The following is a 26518-nucleotide window of genomic DNA, read 5'->3' as shown; positions in this document are numbered from 1 at the left end:
CAAGTTTCGATGAGATGATTATTATATCTGTGATATGTCGCATAAATTAATGTCAATATCTGTTATCAAAGTTAAAAAATTAAAATTAAAAAATTATTGGTGAACCGAAGTTAAATAAGATAGAAACAACATTGGAAATCTAATTTTCACGGTTGAACCGTAAAAAAGGAACCGGTTCAACATGTAAAAGCAGGAGGGAACCTGTCGTGGGCGTAAAACACGCGCGTGGATTCAAACTGTGGTCACAATCAGGCGCGTGGATTGACGTGGCGATTCCGATTCCCAATCAAATCTGGACGACGAACAACAACAAAACAAAAAACAATTCTCAGATTCCTGATTTCCCTCTCTCTCCGACGCTTCCCGTCGGTTATCAGGGGTGTTTCAGTTTGTTCTCTCAGATCGGAGTATTTTACACGTCGTTGACTTGACTTGATTTGATCTGTAACCGCGTTCGAATAATGAAGCAGAAGAGCCAGCATAAGAGGAAGAAGAAGAGATCCTCCGCCGCGAAATCTTCCGGTGACGGAGGAGGAGGAACGGCGTCTGACGGGAACAAAAAAGACGTGGAGGAAGAGAGGAAGGACGGTGGAGGCACCAAGGAAATAGAAAAAGTTGAAAAAAAAATTATCGAATCGTTAATGGAAGCTTTTTGCTCGGTTTCAATGGAGGAAGCGACGGCTGCTTACAAGGAAGCAGGTGGAGATCTGAACAAAGCCGCCGATATTTTATCGGATCTGGTTGAAAGCAGTGATGATCCGTCGACGAGTTCCTCGGGTCAGGAGACAGCGTCTACATCTGAGTATGGTGCTGGGTCAAGTTCTACCTGTAGCGATGATTTGACGAGAGATAGATGGTTTAAAGGAAAGAAGCAGAGTAGAGTTATTGCTGCTACAGGGATGGTTTCTTCTGTGATTGCCAAGGATTACTTGAAGCCTAACCCTGTGCGTAAAGAGCTTCCTGTGGTTGAACGTTCTAAAGAGCTCTGTGGTAACGGGAAAAAAGCTGCCGATAGAGAGAAGGCTGAACAGTTTCTTAATTCAATGCTTGGTGATGATTGTGAGCTTAGCATGGCTGTTGTTAGAGATGTTCTGTGTGAGTACATCTTATTCTTAGTATATTACTTTCTCTTTGGCACAAGATACTAGTGGAATTGTCAAAATTGTTATGAGGAGAGACTTGTTTGTTCGATAAATTGAAAAGGAAGTTTCTCTTTTTTTGCAGGTCAATGCGGCTATGATGTGGACATGGTAAGCAGATTGTCTTCAAAGTTACATGGGAAGTATTTGGTATATTGACAGGAAAGGCCCTGGCTATATGCTGATACTCGCCCGAACGTTTATTGTAAAGCTTAATTTTGTTTTCTTCTTAGGCTTTGAATGTCTTGCTTGACATGTCTTCTTCATCAACTGATGATTCATTGAGTGCTAAATCTTTCGGCATTGGAGTCAGCGATAGTGTAAGTGATTGGTTTTCTTCACATATCTGTTTATTTTGTTTTCCTCTAGACAATATAATAAAGTGCAATCTCCTGACATTGTTTAGCAGCTGGCAGAGACATCTTTTGATACTGATACTTCTGAAAGTGAACTTTTCTGGGGAGACTATAGTCGAAGGTACTGTCATTTGATCTTAGGCCTTCTTCTGGTTTATTGCAATGCACTAGTTTTGGAATCAGCGGAGGTGGTTAGGTTAACACATTAATTACAAGATAACTAGCCCTCTACAACTTTTTCTTGGGTTCATTATTTAATCAGTCCAAATGAAGGAACAACAAACGAACCATTTTACAGTGGAGTATTCAGTTCATGAACGCATGATATTTAAAATACTCAGGAGAAAGTCAAAATTGACGATAGAATTGCTTTAATTCAACTTTGTGGAAGAGCTTACAACTAAACATGTGGTCTGTTTTCTTTTCTTATGGTAGGGATTACGCAACAGTTCTCACGAGCTCGGAAGATCCTTTTTCAACTAGCCAAGGAAGTGATGAGCTTGATCTTCCACAAAAAGTGTTGGAGTCTCTGTTCAACATCCGCCAGAGTCCTAAACACGAACCAAAGACAATGAGTTGGAGGAACGTGGCAAAGAAAATGCAGTCACTTGGTATCGATGCTTCTTCATCTACTGGGGAAGAGGCCCGGCCTAATACGTTTGGTATATTACTATGGTATCTTGATTATAGTATTTGTGTACATGGCTAGAAATAGCAGGCTCATTTTGCCATGAGTTTGCAGGCTCCGAGCTTCTGATGTATGTTGTTTAACCCGATGAAACACTTGGCAATTTTTGCTTTGGTGTCATTGGCAAAAACATCTGAGGTCTCGACTGCTTGTTTATGTTGCAACTCTTGAATTAATCTTTCTTACTCATGAATTGCATTACTGGTCAATCAATACATGTGTTGCAGTGAAGGATGACGGATATCATGAACTTAGAAAAGGCGCAACTGACCAGTGGAATGTTACGAAGTCCTACTATCAAAAAGTAAGTTTTACTTGCTTACATATATCTGGCTCTGGTGGACTCCTCAATTAATGCAGTTATCACTTGGTTGAAGGCTGCCGAAGCATATTCGAAAGGAGGGAGGGCTCATGCGGCTTACCTTTCTGATAAGGTGCATCTCACGGTCTATTATATATCATGCTATTGTAGCATTTTTTTTGGAAGTATGACAAAAACTTGTCTGTTTTTTTTATAGGGGAGAGTGGCATCTAAATTAGCTCAACAGGCTGATGAGAGGGCAAGCCAAGATATATTTGTTGCGAGGTTAGCTGTTTTGAGGCATTATAGAAGTATGCTGACACGCTTTCACTTTTTGTTGTGGACTAAGCCATTGTTTATGACTATGCAGAAACAAAGGTATAGAGAATGTGGTAACCATTGATCTGCATGGTCAGCATGTTAAACAAGCAATGAAACTACTAAAGCTACATCTCTTGTTTGGATCATATGTCCCTTGTAAGCTCTCACCAAACTCAATTATAAGTCTTTTCTTCTTTAGTAGATCATCATCGCCTTGTATTGTCTTTCATAAAACCTGAGATAATTTCTTTCTCCTAACAATTGTGTAAACATCCAGCCATTCAGACACTGCGAGTGATCACAGGATGTGGGTCTTCTGGGTTTGGGAAGTCTAAGGTGAAACAATCGGTAAGTTTCTTCGACTCCCTTTTTGATTTAAACTCTAGAACCAATATACATAAATGATATGGAAACTTGGTTGATTGTGTGCACGAAAACAAGAATGTAGAATGGTAGTCAGTCATTGTATATGGTTATTTATGGATGATCAGGTGGTAAAGCTGCTAGAAAGAGAAGGAGTTAGGTATTGTGAAGAGAACAGAGGGACATTGCTGATTAAGCTTGACGGATGTAGTAGGGAGTTCAGTTTCTTAGACACAGAGAGCGACTCTGAATAAGTGAAGACGAAATCTGAAGTCAGGTTTTTAGGCTTAGAGATCTATTTATTGTCTATATCTGTTATGTATGTGTTATCTGATACTAGCTCTGTTTGTTTCAAAAATTCGCTTCCTTAATTCTCCTTTCCGGATTTCACGTTATCTAAGTTAGGAAAACACTTTGTCTGACACAGACAGAAATGTATATTTTTCGTAAACTCTTCTTTGGCCTAATTAGGGGTTTGCATAATATAATTATTATGCAATTTCTATGAAATCTAAGACGGTAGAGTGTAGGATTTGCTAGGCTCACAAGTGAAAAACATTTGTGCATCAGATAGACATAAATTATACTATGTTTTATAGTAGCTGGAACAGTAGAATCATTCATTAGTAACTATAGAGAGTTGTTTTAAAACAAAAGTCATCAAGCACTAAATCTCACACATTAACGGAGAATCAGAAGATTTAGGAGAGTTTGAGTTACAGAGGAAGCTCACCACTGTCCACAATCACAACTTTACTCTTGGGAGTTCCGCTCTGATTTCCTTCGGCTTCAACTTTGTAGACCACATCCATTCCCGTCACTACCTTCCCGAACACTACACGCCTCCCGTCCAACCTGTACATAGTCCCGAGCTTTCTTATCAGAAGACAGAAACTTATGGCGGAGGAAGGAGGAGGAGGAGAAGAACGATCGTCGAGTCTGGAGGAAGCGGAGAGGATCGTTGACGAGGTGCTTCGTCGTAGACACCACATTGCGAAGTTCACCAGACGAAACCTGACGCTCGAAGATTTCAATTATTTTCTGTTTTCCACTGATCTTAATCCTCCCATCGCCGATCAGGTTTCAACCTCTGGTCTAACTCTTCTTTTTGTTTTTTCATTTCCTGGGAAAATGGGAGGAAAAAAGTATAGAATTTTCGGAATATGGGAGTGATTGGGATAAAGATTGACAAAGAAAGTTTTAGACTTCTGTTGATTTTACCGGAAAGTCTCTGAATTTTTTTTTTTGGGTTTTGTTTCTCTCTCATAGAGCTATTTGACTCATTTTGCCATTTTCTGGCCTAAATTAGTTTTGATCATTCATCCATCATATATAGCAAAGCCCCTCTTTTTGGTAGCTTCTTAGTGCCTATGAGTCGTTTAATGGGGTTGTTGAGTTGGATCTTTGGCCACGTGGTACTGATGATGTCTGTGTTAAGCATGGAAGGTATGTATATTCACTTCGAGTCTTGCTTTTTTTTTTTGTGTAGGTTGGTTCTGTGGACTGTTATTGTTTTGCTTCTCACTTTTATGAAACTGCAGGACCTTGACGAAGGAGGTGAAATTGGGAAAATGTTTGGAATCCATTAAAGCTAATGCCTTTGCTACTTTAAAGTGTCCTTTTATTATTACTCTTGAAGACCATCTCACGCCAAAACTTCAACTTAAAGTTGCCAAGGTCTTCTTTCTTTTCACCCTATATAGTCTTTAGACCTTAAAGTTCAAGATTCCATCGGTGTATATATGAACGCCGCATAGTATTTGCTCTTCCGCAGATGATAACTCAGACATTTGGAGAAATGTTGTATTACCATGATGCTGAAAGCTGTCAAGAATTTCCTTCACCAGAAGACTTGAAGGGAAAGATTCTAATATCAACAAAACCTCCAAAAGAGTACTTAAAAGCTAACGATGGGAAGGAGACAGATAAAGGAGAGAAAGGGAAGGACTCGGATGTATGGGGCAAAGAGCCAGAAGATCTTATTTCTACCCAATCCGAACTTGAGAAGGTGTGCTTCAACTGTAATACTAATTGAATCAAAAACTCTAAGCATCAAGTGTTTTGTTTTAATAGTCCAATTCATACTGCTTTTGATTACTTTCAGGTTACAAGCAGTATAAATGATCTCAATCAAGATGATGAAGAAAGAGGCTCTTGTGAGTCTGATATGTCATGCCAATTACTAGCACCAGAATACAAGCGTCTTATTGCCATCCATGCAGGGAAGCCAAAAGGCGGCTTACGGATGGCTTTAAAAGTGGATCCAAATAAAAGCAGGCGACTTAGTCTGAGTGAGCAATTAGTGGAGAAAGCTGTAGCGGCATATGGTGCAGATGTTATCAGGTATATTAAATATCACATCCTAAATAAGCACTATATAGCTAATGTTTGCTTCTTGTATCTTCAAGTTAATAATTTTAGAACCCTCACTATTGAGCAGATTCACTCAGAAGAACTTCCTGAGGATATATCCGAAAGGCACAAGGTTTAACTCTTCAAACTATAAACCTCAGATCGGTTGGATGAGGCGATGAGCGGAGCTCAAATGATTGCATTCAACATACAGGTCTGTCTCAAATCCTCAGTCCCTGAATCATCATCTGAGTTGTACTGTGATGAAGCTAAATAATAACTGAATGCATAAAAATATAGGGGTATGGTAGATCATTGTACAAAAGGTGGACCGCAAGTGATGTGAACGCCGGACGCGGTCGTCTGCCGAGTCGCACGGACGGACGGACGGAGACGAACGATGGCTAGCGAACCGAGTAAGAAACTCGACCTCGGTTGACTAGGAAGAGATGGGGCGAAAGGGAAACACAACTAACGATCGGTTTGACCGCGGTGCGATAGAGATGATATGGTTCGAACGGCGGTGTACACGAGCGGTGGAAAGCGTCGTACGCCGTCTAGAGAGATCGATCCCGGATCGGTCTTTCTAGGGTTTCTTTCAAGCCCAGTCCCGGACTAAGATGCGAGAAAGAGAGGGGAGACAAGAACACAAAGAATCTCTCTTTGGGAAAAGTTATATTTTATTCAAGTCTGAAAACCTAAGCTCGTGGCGTTGGACGCTTAAATAGCGTAAGGGTTTAAAGGGAACTAGGGCACGCGGACTCATAATGGACCGCACACGTAGCCCTTGACGCGTCTCCACAGACTGTGAACACGTCACACTATTCCAACGTTCACAAGGGAAGGATCTAGAAAAGGTTCAAAACGCAAAGCCTAAAGAAAAAGACAAAATAGGCCACGTCCTTAGGCTGAACGCGGGAACCGCGTCACTGGCTTCAAAACGCGGCGTTGTGCGTCAGGACTCGTCGCCTCGTTAAAACCTTCTCCGGTAAACCTCATGGGAAAAACCCGAAGTAAGGGAAAAGAGTACGAGTCATGATCCTGACGTCTTGGCGCCCTCATCCTTGGTTAAGGACGAAGGCTGTACGGACGGTCTCGCCGATGGTTGCCTTGTCCGAGTCGCTCTCTTGGTCTTCTTGGACGAAAGCTTGGACGAAGTGGTTAATCTTGTGCTTGGATGTTCTGGCCGAGCTCTTCGAGCGAGTGGTTGCACCGGGAGTTATCCTAGGCATGCTGGTCCGGAGTTGTCCTGCGGGTGATCCGAGTGTTCCAATGGTGTCCGGGTCTTGTGCGAGTGTTCCTGGTCGGATGTCCGATCCGGTGCTCACATCATTCCCTCCCCCTTGCGAAGGTTTTGTCCCCAAAACATCTTCGTCATCACCTGCATCAAACGGAACAAGATCAGCAACGTTAAACGATGTGGACGTATTGTACTTACCGGGCAGCTCGAGGCGGTAGGCATTGTCGTTGATCTTCTCGACGATCCGGAATGGTCCGTCGCCTCGGGGGCTTAGTTTGTCTTTCCGTTTTTGCGTGAAACGCTCCGGCCGTAGGTGCAGCCAGACCCAATCGCCAGGTTGAAAGAGCATTGGCTTTCGGCCCTTGTTGGCAAAGCGTGCGTATTGCTCGTTTTTCCTCTCGATGTTGGCTCGGACCTCTTCGTGCAAACGTTTAACCATTTCGGCCTTAGTGGCTCCATCTTGACAAACGGTCTCGTCCGGTGGCAATGGTAGCAAGTCCATCGGTGTTAAAGGTTTAAATCCGTAGGCGACTTCGAATGGTGATTTCTTGGTGGCCGAGTGAACCGCTTGGTTGTAGGCAAACTCGATGAGAGGAATGCATTCTAACCAGGTTCCTTTGTTGCTTGCGATAGCCGTTCGGAGTAATGCGCCAAGTGTCCGGTTGACGACTTCGGTCTGTCCGTCGGTCTGAGGATGCGCGGCAGTGGAATAGAGTAACTTCGTGCCCAGCTTTTTCCACAAGGTACGCCAGAAGTGACCAAGGAATCTCGGTTCCCGGTCCGAGATGATCGTCCGCGGGAGGCCATGAAGACGGACTACATGGCTAAAGAATAGATTGGCTAAGCGCACTGCGTCGTTGCTCTTCTGGCATGGGATAAAGTGCGCCATCTTGGAAAAACGATCGACCACCACAAAAATAGTGTCATTCCGATGTATAGGCGGTAGTCCGAGGACAAAGTCCATGGACAAGTCGACCCAAGGACCTGTCGAGACTGGTAGCGGTGTGTAGAGTCCGTGGGGATGAGTGGTTGACTTTGAGGCTCGACACACCACACACTGGCCGCAATGCTTCTCGACCATGCTCCGCATCCTTGGCCAGAAGAAGTGTTCTTGAAGCATGGTTAAAGTTTTAGCCACGCCAAAATGTCCGGTCAGACCTCCACTATGCGCTTCTCGGATTAATAGGTCGCGGATAGAGCCGGCTGGGATGCAAAGGCGCCGACCTCTGAATAAGTAGCCCTCATATACATAGAACTCCGCATAGTTGCCTTTACCGAAATTTTTGAAACATTCCCCAAACTCAGCGTCTTCTGCGTACGCATCCTTGATGCTCTCGAACCCCAAAACTTTGGCGTCCATGGTGGTGATTAAGGCGTGTCTTCGGGATAGGGCATCGGCGACAACGTTCTCCTTTCCTTTCTTATACTTGATGACGTATGGAAAGGATTCGACGAACTCCAGCCATTTCGCATGCCTCTTCTTGAGATTCGTTTGGCCGCGCAAATGCTTCAAAGTCTCGTGGTCCGTGTGGATTACGCACTCCCGAGCTAACAAGTAGTGCTGCCAAGTCTCCATGGCTCGGACCAACGCGTACAGCTCTTTGTCATAAGTGGGATAATTAAGAGTGGCTCCGCTGAGCTTTTCGCTGAAATAGGCCACCGGTTTGCCGCCTTGCGTGAGAACGGCTCCAATGCCGACGCCCGATGCGTCGCATTCCACCTCGAAGGTCTTGTTGAAGTCGGGTAAGACAAGGAGAGGAGCTTGAGTGAGTCGCTTCTTGAGTTCCAGGAAGGATCGTTCTTGTTCGGCTCCCCACTTGAACTCCTGATTCTTCTTGATCACCGCGGTAAGGGGTGCGGCGACCGTGCTAAAGTCTCTCACGAACCGTCGGTAGAAACTGGCCAGCCCGTGGAACGATCGGACTTGGGAAACGCTGGTAGGTGTTGGCCATTCCTCTATGGCTCGGACCTTCTCGCCGTCCACCTTAAGCCCCTGTTCACTAACAACAAAACCTAAGAAGACAAGTTCATTAGCAGCAAAGACGCACTTTTTCAAGTTAGCGTACAATTGCTCTTCGCGGAGAGTGCTTAAAACAAGTTCCAAATGCTCGACATGGTCAGATAGGCAAGAGCTATAAACGAGGATATCATCGAAATAGACCACAACGAACTTGTTGATAAAAGCTCTAAGCACATGGTTCATTAGACGCATAAAGGTCGAAGGTGCATTAGATAGACCGAATGGCATAACCAACCATTCGTACAAACCTTGCTTGGTTTTGAATGCGGTCTTCCATTCATCTCCTTCTTTCATCCTCACTTGATGGTATCCACTTTTGAGGTCGATCTTAGAGAAGATGGTTGATCCGCTGAGCTCGTCTAACATGTCGTCAAGACGCGGAATCGGATGCCGGTACTTGATCGTGATGTTGTTTACGGCCCGGCAATCGACGCACATGCGCCAAGATCCGTCTTTCTTCGGAACAAGTAGGACAGGGACGGCACAGGGGCTAAGACTCTCTCGGACATATCCTTGCGACATGAGCTCGGATACTTGCCGCTCCAGTTCCTTAGCTTCCTCCGGGTTTACTCGGTATGCGGGACGGTTTGGTAGCTGGGCTCCAGGAATCAAGTCGATCTGATGCTCGATTCCTCGAAGAGGTGGTAGACCTTTGGGCAAGTCATCTGGGAACACGTCCGAGTATCGCTTAAGCACGTCCTTGATTTCGTCCGGGAGTGTATCCCCCAAGTCTCCTGTTCCTTCAACCAACAAATCTCTAAAAACCATCAATAACACTTGGTTGGAGTCCTTAAGGGACTTTCTAACGTCACTTGACTGGATCAGGAAGTTCATTTTAGAGTCCGAATCCTTAGACAACTTGGATTGCATTTCGCGGACTTGCGTCGGTGTTAAAGGCTTTAAACTAATACGTTTGTTATCGTGTACAAACGTATACTGGTTGGTGCGTCCGCAATGTGACGTTCCCTTATCAAACTGCCATGGTCTCCCCAGTAAGAGGTGACTAGCTTGCATCGGTACTACATCACATAGGACTTGGTCCTTGTACGGTCCGACACTAAATGGGACGAGGACTTGGTCCTTTACGCGTATCACGGTCTTATCGTCTAACCACTTAAGCTTATAGGGCTTGGGATGGCATGTGGTGGGCAAGGAAAGTTTCTTGACCATGTAGGAGCTCGCTACATTCGTGCAGGAGCCTCCATCAATGATCAAGCCACACACCTTCCCGCTTACCGTGCATCGCGTGTGGAAGATGTTGTCTCGTTGGTTGGAGTCGTCCGGCTCTTGGCTGGCATTGAGGATTCTTCGGTTCTGGTTCTTGCCTACGTCGTCGCACGGGCGGCGGATCTTCTCTCGGAGGATTGGCAAGTTCAAGTCGGGCTAATCGTTCGGCCAGATGTTCTATGCCGTTACGAAGGGCCGTTAAGGTGGCACCGATCTCCGGCGGGGGTAATGGGATCTCCGGTTGTTGTTGTGCAGCCATAGCGTCCGTGGTACGGATGGTGGTCGTACGGATTGACGGAGATACGGTACTTGGAGCCGAGGGATTGACAGGAAACTCGGACGGTTGATATCTCGGACAGACTTCGGGTCAAGAACGGTAGATATCACGGTCGGGAGCTGATTCTCGAACGGTGACGTGGACTTCGTCCGTACGCGATGCGCTGGCCGAATGAGTCACGTACCTCGTCCAAACCAAAACGAATATTCGTGAGTATAATGCGTCTAAAACTGACGGATGAGATATTTATTTGGGACAGTCAATGATTGAAGACAGCAAAGCTAACGACAACCTATGACTAGACAAAAAGAAACCTACACGCGCCTAAAAGCAAACTCACGCACAAAAAGCAAAACTTTTGGGACCACAACACAAACCCAAAAGCAAACGCGCTACTTTATGGATCTAAGGAGTCCTAGACAAGAACAACGACGAACAAAAGAAGAACAGGAAGAACACGAAACAACCTAAGCACACGTCTAATAACACAACACAAACACCAAAAAAAAAAAAAAAAAATAAAAAAAAAAAAATAAAATAAAATAAACTAAAGACTAACTCAGCAAGCGGAAACAAGAATAAGCGATCTAGACTAAGACAAAGGCTAAAGATCGAAACTTTAAACAAAAGGAAGGAGTTTCTGGGTTAGAAAGACACAACCTTTGAGTCAGGAGCTTTTAGAGCTCTGATACCAGCTGATGTGAACGCCGGACGCGGTCGTCTGCCGAGTCGCACGGACGGACGGACGGAGACGAACGATGGCTAGCGAACCGAGTAAGAAACTCGACCTCGGTTGACTAGGAAGAGATGGGGCGAAAGGGAAACACAACTAACGATCGGTTTGACCGCGGTGCGATAGAGATGATATGGTTCGAACGGCGGTGTACACGAGCGGTGGAAAGCGTCGTACGCCGTCTAGAGAGATCGATCCCGGATCGGTCTTTCTAGGGTTTCTTTCAAGCCCAGTCCCGGACTAAGATGCGAGAAAGAGAGGGGAGACAAGAACACAAAGAATCTCTCTTTGGGAAAAGTTATATTTTATTCAAGTCTGAAAACCTAAGCTCGTGGCGTTGGACGCTTAAATAGCGTAAGGGTTTAAAGGGAACTAGGGCACGCGGACTCATAATGGACCGCACACGTAGCCCTTGACGCGTCTCCACAGACTGTGAACACGTCACACTATTCCAACGTTCACAAGGGAAGGATCTAGAAAAGGTTCAAAACGCAAAGCCTAAAGAAAAAGACAAAATAGGCCACGTCCTTAGGCTGAACGCGGGAACCGCGTCACTGGCTTCAAAACGCGGCGTTGTGCGTCAGGACTCGTCGCCTCGTTAAAACCTTCTCCGGTAAACCTCATGGGAAAAACCCGAAGTAAGGGAAAAGAGTACGAGTCATGATCCTGACGTCTTGGCGCCCTCATCCTTGGTTAAGGACGAAGGCTGTACGGACGGTCTCGCCGATGGTTGCCTTGTCCGAGTCGCTCTCTTGGTCTTCTTGGACGAAAGCTTGGACGAAGTGGTTAATCTTGTGCTTGGATGTTCTGGCCGAGCTCTTCGAGCGAGTGGTTGCACCGGGAGTTATCCTAGGCATGCTGGTCCGGAGTTGTCCTGCGGGTGATCCGAGTGTTCCAATGGTGTCCGGGTCTTGTGCGAGTGTTCCTGGTCGGATGTCCGATCCGGTGCTCACATCAGCAAGAGTAATCTTGCGTCGGAAATCTTGTAACTGCTGCCATGGTGATGGTGGTGGTGCTTGCACGAAAATTATTGTAGTCTCTCAAATGCTCTAGAGTCAGCTTCGTCTTACTCTTAGGAATCACCGAATCAGGTACGTATCCACCGTTTCCACATCAGTCACCTTTACCTTCCGGGGGAATCTTCAAATATCCATCAGCGGTCGGACTAGTTCCCGTCGCAACCTACTAGGAGAGATCATCTTCTGACAACAGAGAAACATCTACCCTTCATCGTTCATGCCATGGTTCATCTAGTCCCTTTTTTTTGTTGCTCCCTTCCCGTTTTTAACCCACCCGCTAATTTAGACCTTTCTGACCCAAAATCTAACGAATACGGGTATGACTCGAAAACACGGTCGATGGTATCTTATCATGCCATGGTTCTAAAAAGCCCTAAAGTGGTTTCATTGTTTGTAAGAGTCGTTAAGTACGTATGATGGAGACCAACACACATATTATATGTGACATATACATTAACCAAATTAATTAAAAGGATATTAACCAAAATTAATTAAGAGGAAGTCGTGGCGAGACAGGGGCAAAATTGTCATTGCGCATATGATATTTTCACAAACCCTGACTTTTTTTTTTTTTTCTCGCTTCACCACTATAAATATAAACTCGTATGCATCTTGGATTTATTTCCCTAGTTTGCCGCAAAATACATACGTCTTCCTTTTTGCGATATCGCTTTAGCTGACGAGAGATAGATGGTTTAAGGGAAAGAAGCAGAGTAGATTTATTGCTGCTACAGGGATGGTTTCTTCTGTGATTGCCAAGGCTTACTTGAAACCTAACCCTGTGCGTAAAGAGCTTCCTGTGGTTGAACGTTCTAAGGAGCTCTGTGGCAACGGGAAAAAAGCTGCCGATAGAGAGAAAGCTGAACAGTTTCTTAATTCAATCCTTGGTGATGATTGTAAACTTAACATGGCTGTTGTTAGAGATGTTTTGTGTGAGTACTTCTTCTTCGTAGTCTACTGCTTTCTCTCTGGCATAAGATACTAGTGGAACCCACAAATTGTTATGAGGAGAGACTTGTTTGTTCGATATAATTTGACAAGGAAAGTTTCTCTTTTTTGCAGGCCAATGCGGCTATGATGTGGACATGATAAGCAGATTGTCTTCAAAATTACATGGGAGGTATTCGGTATATTGACAGGAAAGGCCCTGCTATATGCTGATACTTGCCCGAACGTTTATTGTAAAGCTTAATTTTGTTTTCTTCTTAGGCTTTGAATGTCTTACTTGACATGTCTTCTTCATCAACTGATGATTCTTTGAGTGGTAAATCTTTCGGCATTGGAGTCAGCGATAGTGTAAGTGATTGGTTTTCTTCACATATCTGTTTATTTTGTTTTCCTCTACACAATAGAATAAAGTGCATTCTCCTGACATTGTTTAACAGCTGCCAGAGACATCTTTTGATACTGATACTTCTGAAAGTGAAATTTTCTGGGGAGACTATAGTCGAAGGTACTGTCATTTGATCTTAGGCATTCTTCGGGTTACTGCAATGCACTAGTTTTGGAATCATCAGAGCTGGTTAACACATTAATTACGAGATAACTAGCCCTCTGCAACTTTTTCTTGGTTCATTCTTCTATGAAGGAACAACAAACGAACTATTTGACGGTGGAGTATATTCACTTCATGAACGCATGATATTTAAAATACTCATGAGAAAGTCAAAACTGACGATAGAATTGCTTTAATTCAACTTTGTGGAAGAGGTTACAACTAAACATGTCACCTGTTTTCTTTTCTTATGGTAGGGATTACGCAACAGTTCTCACGAGCTCGGAAGATCCTTTTTCAACTAGCCAAGGAAGTGATGAGCTTGGTCTTCCACAAAAAGTGTTGTAGTCTCTGTTCAACATCCGCCAGAGTCCTAAACACGAACCAAAGACAATGAGTTGGAGGAATGTGGCAAATAAAATGCAGTCTCTTGGTATCGATGCTTCTTCATCTAGTGGGGAAGAGACCCGGCCTAGTACGTTCGGTATATTACTATGGTTTCTTGATTATAGTATTTGTGTATATTGGCTGGAAATAGCAGGCTCGTTTTGCCATGAGTTTGCAGGCTCCGAGCTTCTGATGTATGTTGTTTAACCCGATGAAACACTTGGCAATTCTTGCTTTGGTGTCATTGGCAAAAACATCTGAGGTCTCGACTGCTTGTTTTTGTTGCAACTCTTGAATATATCTTTCTTACTCATGAATTGCATTACTGGTCAACCAATACATGTGTTGCAGTGAAGGATGACCGATATCATGAACTTAGAAAAGGCGCAACTGACCAGTGGAATGTTACGAAGTCCTACTATCAAAAAGTAAGTTTTACTTGCTTACATATATCTGGCTCTGGTGGACTCCTCAATTAATGCAGTTATCACTTGGTTGAAGGCTGCCGAAGCATATTCGAAAGGAGGGAGGGCTCATGCGGCTTACCTTTCTGATAAGGTGCATCTCACGGTCTATTATATATCATGTTATTGTAGCATTTTTTTTGGAAGTATGACAAAAACTTGTCTGTTTTTTTTATAGGGGAGAGTGGCATCTAAATTAGCTCAACAGGCTGATGAGAGGGAAAGCCAAGATATATTTGTTGCGAGGTTAGCTGTTTTGAGGCATTATAGAAGTATGCTGACACGCTTTCACTTTTTGTTGTGGACTAAGCCATTGTTTATGACTATGCAGAAACAAAGGTATAGAGAATGTGGGAACCATTGATCTGCATGGTCAGCATGTTAAACAAGCCATGAAACTACTGAAGCTACATCTCTTATTTGGATCATATGTCCCTTGTAAGCTCTCACCAAACTCAATTATAAATCTTTTCTTCTTTAGTAGATCATCATCGCCTTGTCTTGTCTTTCATAAAACCTGAGATAATTCTTTCCTCCTAACAATTGTGTGTAAAAATCCAGCCATTCAGACACTGCGAGTGATCACAGGATGTGGGTCTTCTGGGTTTGGGAAGTCTAAGGTGAAACAATCGGTAAGTTTCTTCGACTCTCTTTTTCATTTAAACTCTAGAACCAATATACATAAATGATATGGAAACTTGGTTGATTTTGTGCACGAAAACAGGTGGTAAAGCTGCTAGAAAGAGAAGGAGTTAGGTATTGTGAAGAGAACAGAGGGGCATTGCTGATTAAGCTTGACGGATGTAGTAGGGAGTTTAGTTTCTTAGACACAGAGAGCGACTATGAATAAGCGAAGACGAAATCTGAAGTCAGGCTTTGAGGCTTAGAGATCTATATAATTATGTCTATTTGTCTATATCTGTTATGTGTTAACTGATTCTAGCTCTGTTTGTTTAAGAAGTAAATGTTAAGCAAAAATTAGCTTTCTTAATTCTCCTTTCCGGATTTCACGTTATCTAAGTTAGGAAAACACTTTGTCTGACACAGACAGAAATGTCTATTTTTCGTAAACTCTTCTTTGATCTAATTAGGAGTCTGCATAATATAATTATTATGCAATTTCTGTGAAATCTAAGACGGTAGAGTGTAGGATTTGCTAGGCTCACAAGTGAAAAACATTTGTGCATCAGATAAGATATAACTTATACTATGTTTTATAGTAACTGGAACAGTAGAATCATTCATAAAGTAACTAAGGAAGTTGTTTTTTAACAAAAGTCATCAAGCACTTAAGCTCACACATTAATGGGGAATCAAACGATCTAGAAGAGTTTGAGTTACAGAGGAAGCTCACCACTGTCCACAATCACAACTTTACTCTTGGGAGTTCCGCTCTGATTTCCTTCAGCTTCAACTTTGTAGACCACATCCATTCCCGTCACTACCTTCCCGAACACTACATGCCTCCCGTCCAACCTGTATTAAAGCCCCGAACTTTCTTATCAGAAGACAGAAACCACATATCGAGAATTCTATTCCGAAATTGAAAATTTAAGCTAAAGTACCAACATGCCCACTAATAGTAAAACAACTTTTTTAAGTAAAGAACTGAAAGATCAAAAAAGGTAGCTTTATGTGTTTGAAATTCGGCTGAGTCTGTACTCACCAGCTGGTTGTGACAGTTGTGATGAAAAATTGTGATCCGTTGGTGTCTTGGCCAGCGTTTGCCATTGATAGGAACCCTGTGAAAAAGGAAAACAATTGATCAGGTTAAAACCTCACAAACGGAAAAAAGTCGAGATGAAAACGTATACACAGGATACTGAAGAAGTCCTCACCTGGACCAGTATGCTTTAGTTTGAAGTTTTCATCAGCAAACGTCTCACCATAGATAGATTCTCCACCCATTCCATTTCCATGAGTAAAGTCACCTCCTTGAAGCATAAAGCTTGGTATGATCCTATGGAATGAACTCCCCTTGTAATGGAGAGCTTTTCCTTTCTTACCTATTCCTTTCTCCCCTGTAAGTAAAACAGTTTATGTAAGCATTCATATCAAAGTAGATAAGCTTATTAAACTACTTCTACTAGACTGAGACAAGACGAGAATGAGCAATATTTTTGAGTTTCTTACCCGTGCATAGAGCTCGGAAATTCTCTACAGTTTTGGGAACTGTCTTGCCAAATAGACCCATGACAATACGACCTGGAACAAAAATCGTCAACTGGTTTGAGATGTCTTGACGGGACATATAGCGCGAGAACTAATAGCACCAACATGGCATCATAAAAACGAACTCAGGAACAAGGTCATAATACCTGCTGCTTTCCCATCAATTTCAACATCGAAATAAACCTTGTGTGTGATCTCCTTCAAGTTTTCCTTGGACTTTTTGGCCTGAAACATAAAAGCAAACATCCAGAGATCAATGTAAACACTAGCCAGTAGTAGCAGTTCCATAATACTTACACATCATTCCAACACATTTGGACACACATTAGGCGCACTTCATGCACAAGTAGCTTTCTCAATACAATACCAATCCCATGATGTTGAATCTCTATAAATCACATCTTAAGGACCCCAAATTCAGAATTTCGGAATAACCATACAATATATGGTTGATCCAATTTCCTGAATCTCTTACGTCCGTAATTGCAACCACAGAAACAATAAAAAAATTGAAAACCAATCTCCTTCCGATTCACATCTCAAGCACACACTACATACAAATCGCGATGAGAGAGTATAAAAGTTTCATTCCCTGATCGTATGAATATGAGATGCTGATACGAACCTCAGAGAGGTGTCATATAAATCAAACACAGAGATTCAAAAAACATTTGCTGCGAACTATAGAATAGTGAGAAGGAAACACACAAAAAAAAGTGTACCTGAATAGCGCTTAGGGTACCGAGAAGAAGAAGACTCCATACAAGTAGCGTCACTGAGCTCGCCATCTCGCACCGTGCTTAGTGGTTTCTCCTGACGACTGACTGACTCCTCTTCTGTATTTCCCCACCAACACCACGTAGAATATCCAATTAAATTTGCCACGTGGCAGACCACTTATAATTGTGCTTGGGCCCCGGATTCTTTGAGAACCGTAATGGGCTGGGCTATTGAGTTGTTAGTTACAACCCATTATTTTATTGTTGTTGATTAACAAATGATAACTATACGAAAACAGTTAGAGTTGGTAACCCTAATGTAATTGGGAAGAAGAGATGACTGAATCTGATAATGATGAAGTCTAATTTTTTTAATCAAAAGATACTAAGTCAAAAAAGACTGAAACACCAAGACCATCATAAGGATTTCACATTACTTATGTTCCAGCTAATAGTAATATTCTGCTGTTATAACTTTATAAGTCGTCGTTATAATAAACATTTAATAATGTCAGTTTCATTCAATTAAGCACGTTTCTGTTCACATTAACAATTTGACGATCAATAATATTTAAACTATTGTCAACTTTTCCTGTCCCAGTCATCCACTATACACTTTTTTTTGGTAGATCAATTAATATACTTTTCAAAGATTAGTATTTTTTTAACGACTAATATCGATCATTATCATATCATGTCTCTTTTAAGTGTGAGTTAGTAAAAAAGGAGAGATAACTTCATAACTTTATTAGGCCTAAAAGTGGATTTTGGAAAGACAATAGACCTGCATCTGCACCACCATTATAAACCAACACTTTTTTCTTCTTTTTCTTTTGTCGCCTTGTTATTTGACATATCTATTTTCTCATCTGTTTTTCCTTCTATTGGCCGACATCTGAAATCTGTTTTTTTTCTTCTTAATAATGATATTTACCTCTCTTTTTTTGTCTAATTTTACGTGAATATATACATCGTGTAAACAACAATATAAATAATTCAACTAACAATTAAAACATCATATATATATATATGTATTTATATAATTATTTATACTTTCTGGTCTTAAAGTGGCAGGCATCGTGAATAAATATAGGATAAACCATGATGTTACGGTTTGGCCTAGCAGTAGCACTCATCAGTTATATCAACAAGGTAGTATTCCGTATTCGAAACACAACGACTGGCCGACATCTTATGTTGATAAAGAAAATCATGATTCATGAACCTTTAAACTCTGGAGAGTGTAATCGTGCGGTTGGTAGAATAGGTCATCATCGTCATCCCTATACTTTTGAATCTTTTTGTATGGATAAGTCGTTAAGTGCATTCGTGTTATCGTGTAAGGTTACAAACTTACAATAATAGACCCATAAATCTCGGACTTTACTTCAATGGACGTATACATACGTGTCGATAGCAGAAACAACAAAGACAAAACATAAACACAACAAATGCGTTAGAGATCTCTGCATCGATCTGCCCCCACCAATGTATAGTATAGCCCAGTACTTTTTTTTTTGCTTTGCTATTTCAACATACGTATCTGAATATTTTTTTTCAAATTTGTGTTCACACTTCAACACTCAATGATTTTTTTTTATTATGGGGGAAAACAATTAACACCTGGCGATATATTCAATAAGTACTATTTTTACTCCTCCCTTTAAATTAGTCATTTTTTTCTTTCTCTGGGTTTAGAATTAACAAAGGACGATTATAAATTATTACATTGTCTTAAGAGAAAAAAACAAGATTCGTCAGTAAACAAGTTTTTTGTTTTTGTTTTTTTGTGATGTGTTCAGGTGTGAGCGTGTAAGAGAGAGGTTTGACGAGGTTTTTTTTTCCTTTCTCTGAAATGTTAACGACATTAAAAAACACATTAAAATGAGAGGAACGATCTGAGAGTATTTATAAGTTAAGATTCAGGAAAAAAAAAAGGTATCACCTTTTCAATATTCTTGGATCTGAACACGACGACGCCGACGATACGTACACAAACAGAGAGAGAGAGAGAGAGATGGAGGGAAAAAAAGAGATGGGTAGTTACAAATTCTGTCTGATCTTCACCAGGAAGTTTAGGATGACGGAGTCTGGTCCTGTTGACGACGTCAGAGCTGTGTTCGAGAAATATGCGGAGGGCGAGGCTCATATGTCGCCGGAGCAGTTACAGAAACTTATGGCGGATGAAGGAGGAGAAGAACGATCGACGAGTCTGGAGGAAGCTGAAAGGATCGTTGACGAGGTGCTTCGTCGGAGACACCACATTGCAAAGTTCACCAGACGAAACCTGACGCTCGAAGATTTCAATTATTTTCTGTTTTCCACTGATCTTAATCCTCCCATCGCCGATCAGGTTTCAAACCTCTGGTCTAACTCTCTTTCTTTTTTTCTTTTTTTGTCATTTCCTGAGAAAATGGGAGAAACAAAGTATGGATTTTTCGGAATCTGGGATTGATTGTGATAAAGTTTGACAAAGAAAGTTTATGACTTCTGTTGATTTTACCAGAAAGTCTCTGAACTCTCTTTTTTTTCCCTTTTTTTTTGTTGGGTTTTGTTTCTCTCTCATAGAGCTATTCGACTCATTTTGCCATTTTCTGGCCTAAATTAGTTTTGATCATTCATCCATCATATATAACAAAAGCCCCTCTTTTGGTAGCTTCTTAGTGCTTATGAGTCATTTAAGGTGGGTCGTGCGTGTGGTGTGCTCTGCTGCTGAGCGTCAGGAATCTGACTGTTTGATTCTTCACCTGTCTATTTTTAGAAGTTTCCATTTTGTATACTAAGTTTCTATTATAGAAGTTGCTTACCTTCTGGATATCTTTTAGCTCCTCTCTAGCCTATAAGATTCAGGAATCAGCGTAGAAATTTTGATTCTTCAGTGATAAGTGGAGGGAGATGTGGTTGGTTTTATTAACCATTGTTGGCTATTATTTCAGGTCCATCACAACATGGATGCTCCCCTGTCACATTACTTTATATACACTGGCCACAATTCTTACTTAACTGGAAATCAGCTCAGTAGCAACTGCAGTGACCTTCCCATTGCAGATGCATTAAGACGAGGCGTGAGGGTTGTTGAGTTGGATCTTTGGCCACGTGGTACCGATGATGTCTGTGTTAAGCATGGAAGGTATGTATATATTCACTTCGGGTCTTGCTTTTTTTGTATGGGTTGGTTGGTTCTATGGACTGTTGTTGTTTTGTTTCTCACTTTTTATGAAACTACAGGACCTTGACGAAGGAAGTGAAACTGGGAAAATGTTTGGACTCCATTAAAGCTAATGCCTTTGCTACTTCAAAGTATCCTGTTATTATTACTCTAGAAGACCATCTCACGCCAAAACTTCAATTTAAAGTTGCCAAGGTTTTCTTTCTTTTCAGCCCTATATAGTCTTTTAGACCTTAAAGTTCAAGATTCCATCTGTGTATATATGAACGCGCCACATATTATTTGCTGTTCTGCAGATGATAACTCAGACATTTGGAGATATGTTGTATTACCATGATGCTGAAAGTTGTCAAGAATTTCCTTCACCAGAAGACTTGAAGGGAAAGATTCTAATATCAACAAAACCTCCAAAAGAGTACTTAGAAGCTAACGATGGGAAGGAGAAAGATAATGGAGAGAAAGGGAAGGATTCAGATGAGGATGTCTGGGGAAAAGAGCCAGAAGATCTTATTTCTACGCAATCCGAACTTGAGAAGGTGTGCTTCAACTGTGATACTAATTGAAGCAAAAACTCTTAGCATCAAGTGTTTTGTTTTAATATTCCAATTCATACTGCTTTTGATTACTTTCAGGTTACAAGCAGTATAAATGATCTCAATCAAGATGATGAAGAAAGAGGCTCTTGTGAGTCTGATATGTCATGCCAATTACTAGCACCAGAATACAAGCGTCTTATTGCCATCCATGCAGGGAAGCCAAAAGGCGGCTTACGAATGGCTTTAAAAGTGGATCCAAATAAAATCAGGCGACTTAGTCTGAGTGAGCAATTACTGGAGAAAGCTGTAGCGGCATATGGTGCAGATGTTATCAGGTAGATAAATATCACTTGCTAAATAAGCACTATGTAGCTAGTGTTTGCTTCTTGTATCTTCAAGTTAATAATTTTAGAACCCTCACAATTGAGCAGATTCACTCAGAAGAACTTTCTCAGGATATATCCAAAAGGCACAAGGTTTAACTCTTCAAACTATAAACCTCAGATCGGTTGGATGAGTGGAGCTCAAATGATTGCATTCAACATGCAGGTCTGTCTCAAATCCTCAGTCCCTGAATCTTCATCTGAGTTTTACTGTGATGAAGCTAAATAATAACCAAATGCATCAATGTAGGGGTATGGCAGAGCATTATGGCTTATGGAAGGTATGTTTCGAGCAAATGGAGGGTGCGGTTATGTCAAGAAGCCAGATTTTCTATTGAATGTAGGTCCTAATGGACAAGGTTTTTATCCCAAAGATAATTTATCTCCAAAGAAAACTTTAAAGGTTAGGCAATAGAGTTGAACATCCGTTGTTTCCTTCATTTATGCCTTCTACACTTGCTTGCTTAACATTTAACAATCTCAGGTGAAAGTCTGTATGGGAGATGGATGGCTTCTAGACTTCAAAAAAACTCACTTTGATTCTTATTCTCCTCCAGATTTCTTCGTTAGAGTATGTGAACGCCAATCTTGATTTTTTCCATTTTACCCTTATCTTGATTGATAGAGAAATTTAACTTGGTCAAATACAGGTGGGTATTGCTGGAGCACCTGTTGATGAGGTGATGGAGAAAACAAAAATAGAGTATGATACATGGACACCCATTTGGAATAAGGAGTTCACATTCCCGTTAGCAGTTCCTGAACTTGCTCTGCTCCGTGTTGAAGTCCATGAGCATGACAAAAATGAAAAAGATGATTTTGGAGGTCAAACTTGTCTACCAGTGTCCGAGTTAAGGCAAGGCATACGCGCTGTTCCACTCTTCAATCGAAAGGGAGTGAAATACAGCTCCACACGGCTTCTTATGCGCTTCGAGTTTGTCTGAGACGCCATTTTTGGTGCGTGTATCCATCTAGATTTATATCTTCTTACTTTTATTTGATATGTTGTATGTTTATTATGTGTCTGATGCTTCTTCATCGAGTAATAAAAATTGATCTTTACATGAGAAAATATATAGATCTTCTGAAGTTCCTGTCCTTTATGGTTTCTTTCTTTTATATATGTTACCAGTTTTTTGGTCTTGAGATTAAGTTTTGTTCAATAAGTACGAATAAACAAAGAACTCCCTATGCAAGTTATAGTAACATGATGCATCCCTCATCTTATGATAGAAACATAACCTCTTTATTCTTTTTCTGGATATTGGTATTGGATAGCTTATAAAGTAGTTATTTATACGCATGGGGACTTATATGAAGAAGCTTCATATCTTTAGCTAAACTATTAGTTATTTAAGCCTGTGTCACTCTGTTTGCTGCACTAAACACGTGAAATTCTGAAGTAGAGTATATATTCTGGAATCTTTTGTTGGTATATGAATCTCTTTATGCTAATTAATCAATTTTTTTTAGCGTTGCTTTATATTTAACAATCTAAAGGTATATATTCTTAATCCATAGATAAAGACCACACCATCCATATATGCTTACTAGTGAAGAAAGACAGATTCTTGATTCTATTTCATCTTTGGAGAGATTGGTAACTTACAGATGTTTTGGGATTCTTCAAAGACTTTAATGAGTGTTTTAACAGTGACTTGAAAGACTTTGCATACCGTGAAATGTGGAAGGAAAGAAAGAAAATGAAAAGTATTGAGAAACCCAATCGTTGAATCCTTGAAGCTTCCCTCAGCTACATCATTATGCTTCTGGAATTAGATGCCATAATAATTGTTTAAGCTGGTTTTTTTGGAAAGTGAGGTTTTTCAACATGAGTCTCTTGGCTGGGAATATATGGAAAAGGAAGAGGAAAGCTAAGAGCACTGAGCAAAAAGAGGCATACCACTATATAATTATAATAAAGTATGGAAGAAAAAAGAACGATTTATATTTGATTTATGAGTATGAAGATCATGCCAAATATGCAGGACTTGCTATTTAACTAAACTGCAGGAACTTTGTGAAGAGAATCCTGGAGCTGAAATATATAAATAGAGATTGGCTGGTGTGATTGTGAAGTATCTTGTCGCCTTTTCTTGAGCTGAGATTTTCATTTTGGGAATACAAAGACCTGGGATGAAGAAAGATATGGGGAGATACAAAATGGGTTTGTGTTTCAGTGACAAGCTCCGAATGAACAGAGGATCCCCACCCCCGGATGTAGTGACAGCGTTTGTAGAGTATACCGAGGGGAGAAACCACCTGACGGCAGAGCAGCTATGCCGGTTCTTGGTTGAGGTGCAAGGGGAGACTGAGGTGTCGATTTCAGATGCAGAGAAGATCATAGAAAGAATCACATGTGCAAGACATCATATCACTAAGTTTTTGAGGCATACGCTGAACCTTGATGATTTCTTCAGTTTCTTGTTTTCAGATGATATGAATCATCCAATTGATAGTAAGGTATTTTTCTCTCCTGAGGACTGACGTCTTTCTTTCTCTTGCAACATGGAAATTTTTTCAATCTTTGAGCTTTTGTTGATTCAGGTGCATCAAGACATGGAGTCTCCCTTGTCCAACTATTTCATTTACACAAGCCATAATTCGTATCTGACTGGGAATCAGATCAACAGTGAATGCAGTGATGTACCTCTCATTGCGGCATTAGAGAGAGGTGTTCGAGCTCTTGAACTTGATCTGTGGCCTAACTCTACTAAAGACGACATACTTGTTCTCCACGGCTGGTATGTCTTTGTGTTATGATGTCTATTCCAAGATCTATAGGTCGAAATTTTTGTCGAACAAAACAAAAGAGTATGTTACTGCTTTTAGGGCATGGACACCTCCAGTGGATCTGATCAAATGCTTGAGATCTATTAAAGATCATGCCTTTTCTGCATCTGCATACCCTGTGATATTAACCTTGGAAGATCATTTGACCCCAGATCTTCAAGCCAAAGCAGCTGAGGTGTGTTCTCTTGATCTCACTGAGGAATCATAGCCGTGTTAGTCTCACTTAGGATACACTGAAGATTTTGACAAAGTTTTTTTTCTTTCCTTTTATATATTGCTGCAGATGATGAAAGAGGTATTCATGGATATGCTGTATTTTCCCGAGTCTGGCGGTTTAAAAGAGTTCCCTTCACCAGAAGATCTCAAGTATAGAGTTGTGGTATCTACAAAGCCTCCTAAACGGAACTCTGAAAAGGACAAGGATTCTGAGTCAGATGTATCAGGAAAGGCGTCATCAGATGTTTCAATAGAACGAGTAGATGATGAGAAGGTACTTCTGCATTTCAAATTTAGGAGTTTTAGTTTTCAGTGTCATCTTAAATATTTCTCTCTTGCGTGCAATGACTTGTGTAGACCGAGGAAGAAACAAGCGAGGTTAAAAATGAAGAGGTAGGATTTGATAAAGAATCCAGCAACTTGGATTTCGTCACCTACAGTCGCCTGATAGCTATTCCTTCTGGAAATGCTAAAAATGGATTGAAGGAAGCACTTACTATTGATAGCGGTGGAGTTAGACGGCTGAGTTTGAGGGAGCAGAAGTTCAAGAAAGCCACTGAAATTTATGGAACCGAAGTCATGAAGTAAGTATAACATGCTATCAAAAAGACAATAGATTTTGAGCTAGTTATTTTGTTTCTTGCTCTAAGCTCACTACAATTATAATCTAGATTTACACAGAAGGATCTGTTGAGGATATATCCAAAGGCCACAAGTGTAAATTCCTCTAACTACAGGCCCTACAACGGTTGGATGTACGGAGCTCAAATGGTTGGCCATCCTTTGCAGTTTTTCTCAGGCCTTTTTAACCATCTGACCATCTATAATCTCAACACAACTAACACATCTTTGGTCTCAAATTTTCAGGGATATGGAAGAGCTCTGTGGATGATGCATGGTATGTTTAGAGGGAATGGTGGATGCGGGTATGTGAAAAAACCGGAGTTTATGATGAACAATGGTCTCGGTGGACAAGTGTTTGACCCTAAAGCGAAATTACCCGTAAAGACAATTAGACAACTCTGAAAGTGAAAGTATACATGGGTGGGAGTCCCACCGTGGGACTCATGTTTCCAACGAATTTGTTTCAACACTTGGTCTTCACCTAACTTCTACACAAGGGTAAGTAATGGTTCTGTTTACATAGTTGACTCTATATTATGACTTGTTTTTTTTGATAACTCGTTTAAATCTCCATAATTCTTTTAAATCGAAAGAAAACTATGTAAACTACATATTATCCAAGGAATTATGGAGATTTATATTTTGACTGTAATGGTTCTCGTTTTCTATCAACATTGGATAACTCGTTTTCTCGTTCTCAAAAACACCAAAATAAAAATTATGGAGTTCAATTGTCACCAAATATAGTGTAAACACGTGAAGTTCTGAAGTAGAGAATATATTCTTTTCTTTTTTGTCAATCAAGTAGAGAATATATTCAGGAATCTTTTTTTGATAGGTAAATGAATCTCTTTATGCTAATTAACCAATTTTCTTTAGGCGTTGCTTTATAATTTAAGTTCAAATACAAATAATGTCCAGATTGGCGGCGTGGGGTAATACAAACAAATAATGTCCAAACTGAAACTAGTGTCTCAACCTCTCCTCCTCTCTAAAGAGCAAAAATTGAAATTTGAGAGATAGCACGTGGGCTAAAGTTAGGGTGCACAAAAAGGTACAGATGATAATACCCTAAATGTCCGAAGGGATAAAGTTAAAGAGCAAAATCTGAAGGGCTAAAAATTCTCTGTTTCACAGTATTTCTGTCTTCAAAATTATGAATCTTTTCTATGTCGCTAGCAACAGATCTGAGTAACTTAAAAAACAAGTAGATTTTCAATTAAAGTTAAATCTTTTTTTTTTTGGTCGGCCACTTCATTTTTAATAAGGGTCAATTTGCCTCATAACCAAAATGACAAATCAAATTAAGGATATAGTCCACTAACCGTTATAATTCTTAACCCTAAAAAATTAGCGACAATAGCCTCGAAAACCGCTTGATTCCGTGGCTTAGACGGCTCGATTATCTTCAACATTTTGTGAACGGCACCTGCTTTAACAATGGCTGCTTTGTTCCTGCATATGTCATTGAAAAAATGATTGAATTATTAAATGCTTCCAAATTATTCTTAGCTTAAGAAAAAA

General features: G+C 40.9%; 6 protein-coding genes and 1 pseudogene across 13 annotated transcripts; 6 read left to right on the top strand and 1 right to left on the bottom strand.

The window, feature by feature from the left end:
• The first annotated feature begins 25 nt into the window (after window positions 1-25).
• LOC104726447 (SMR domain-containing protein At5g58720) lies at window positions 26-13928 on the top strand. 6 transcript variants are annotated; one of them, XR_015571891.1, is made up of 12 exons: window positions 26-1095; window positions 1225-1250; window positions 1373-1459; window positions 1549-1616; window positions 1931-2157; window positions 2238-2321; window positions 2411-2487; window positions 2561-2617; window positions 2702-2769; window positions 2855-2961; window positions 3083-3153; window positions 3297-3619. XR_015571891.1 is itself a non-coding variant. In XM_010445313.3 (11 exons), the coding sequence occupies exons 1-11, from the start codon at window positions 462-464 to the stop codon at window positions 3420-3422; spliced, it is 1548 nt and encodes a 515-aa protein (XP_010443615.2). In that variant the 5' UTR covers window positions 26-461; the 3' UTR covers window positions 3423-3619. The 6 variants fall into 6 exon arrangements, 4 of the variants coding, with proteins under 4 accessions (XP_010443615.2, XP_010443614.2, XP_087330293.1 ...); XM_010445313.3 differs by lacking the exon at window positions 2238-2321; XM_010445312.3 differs by lacking the exon at window positions 2238-2321 and having other exon boundaries at window positions 1546-1616.
• On the top strand, window positions 3774-12523 carry LOC104726448 (phosphoinositide phospholipase C 4-like; annotated as a pseudogene). The gene is made up of 8 exons (XR_015571893.1): window positions 3774-4248; window positions 4526-4614; window positions 4710-4845; window positions 4943-5176; window positions 5273-5511; window positions 5609-5734; window positions 5821-5858; window positions 11980-12523. The product of XR_015571893.1 is annotated as a phosphoinositide phospholipase C 4-like (transcript).
• LOC147935523 (SMR domain-containing protein At5g58720-like) lies at window positions 12628-13239 on the top strand. Its single transcript, XM_087474174.1, has 2 exons — window positions 12628-12968; window positions 13099-13239. The coding sequence occupies exons 1-2, from the start codon at window positions 12773-12775 to the stop codon at window positions 13170-13172; spliced, it is 270 nt and encodes an 89-aa protein (XP_087330300.1). The 5' UTR covers window positions 12628-12772; the 3' UTR covers window positions 13173-13239.
• Window positions 13881-15469, top strand: LOC104727461 (SMR domain-containing protein At5g58720-like). The gene is made up of 7 exons (XM_019232642.2): window positions 13881-14015; window positions 14270-14346; window positions 14420-14476; window positions 14561-14628; window positions 14714-14820; window positions 14944-15014; window positions 15107-15469. Exons 1-7 carry the CDS (start codon window positions 13925-13927, stop codon window positions 15230-15232), a joined length of 597 nt encoding a protein of 198 aa, XP_019088187.2. The 5' UTR covers window positions 13881-13924; the 3' UTR covers window positions 15233-15469.
• A 125-nt stretch (window positions 15470-15594) lies between these two features.
• On the bottom strand, window positions 15595-17683 carry LOC104726449 (peptidyl-prolyl cis-trans isomerase CYP20-1). The gene is made up of 6 exons (XM_010445316.3): window positions 17277-17683; window positions 16701-16779; window positions 16516-16587; window positions 16221-16403; window positions 16049-16124; window positions 15595-15858 (listed from the first exon to the last, which is right to left on the bottom strand). The coding sequence occupies exons 1-6, from the start codon at window positions 17340-17342 to the stop codon at window positions 15720-15722; spliced, it is 615 nt and encodes a 204-aa protein (XP_010443618.1). The 5' UTR covers window positions 17343-17683; the 3' UTR covers window positions 15595-15719.
• Window positions 17684-18706: 1023 nt separating this feature from the next.
• Window positions 18707-22433, top strand: LOC104726450 (phosphoinositide phospholipase C 4). Of its 2 annotated transcripts, none has more exons than XM_010445318.3 (9): window positions 18707-19626; window positions 20210-20403; window positions 20502-20637; window positions 20739-20978; window positions 21075-21313; window positions 21410-21527; window positions 21612-21764; window positions 21846-21932; window positions 22012-22433. In XM_010445318.3, the coding sequence occupies exons 1-9, from the start codon at window positions 19291-19293 to the stop codon at window positions 22303-22305; spliced, it is 1797 nt and encodes a 598-aa protein (XP_010443620.2). In that variant the 5' UTR covers window positions 18707-19290; the 3' UTR covers window positions 22306-22433. The 2 variants fall into 2 exon arrangements, with proteins under 2 accessions (XP_010443620.2, XP_010443621.2); XM_010445319.3 differs by having other exon boundaries at window positions 18943-19626; window positions 21434-21527.
• Window positions 22434-23192: 759 nt separating this feature from the next.
• On the top strand, window positions 23193-25688 carry LOC147935522 (phosphoinositide phospholipase C 5-like). Its single transcript, XM_087474169.1, has 7 exons — window positions 23193-23824; window positions 23909-24105; window positions 24194-24329; window positions 24438-24644; window positions 24728-24954; window positions 25042-25141; window positions 25238-25688. Exons 1-7 carry the CDS (start codon window positions 23498-23500, stop codon window positions 25394-25396), a joined length of 1353 nt encoding a protein of 450 aa, XP_087330295.1. The 5' UTR covers window positions 23193-23497; the 3' UTR covers window positions 25397-25688.
• The last annotated feature ends 830 nt before the right edge of the window (window positions 25689-26518 follow it).

This window comes from Camelina sativa, chromosome 11, assembly GCF_030686135.1.
Source record: "Camelina sativa cultivar CO46 ecotype springtype chromosome 11, ASM3068613v1".
Classification (NCBI taxonomy): domain Eukaryota; kingdom Viridiplantae; phylum Streptophyta; class Magnoliopsida; order Brassicales; family Brassicaceae; genus Camelina; species Camelina sativa.
This window is presented reverse-complemented; position numbering and strand designations above follow the sequence as displayed.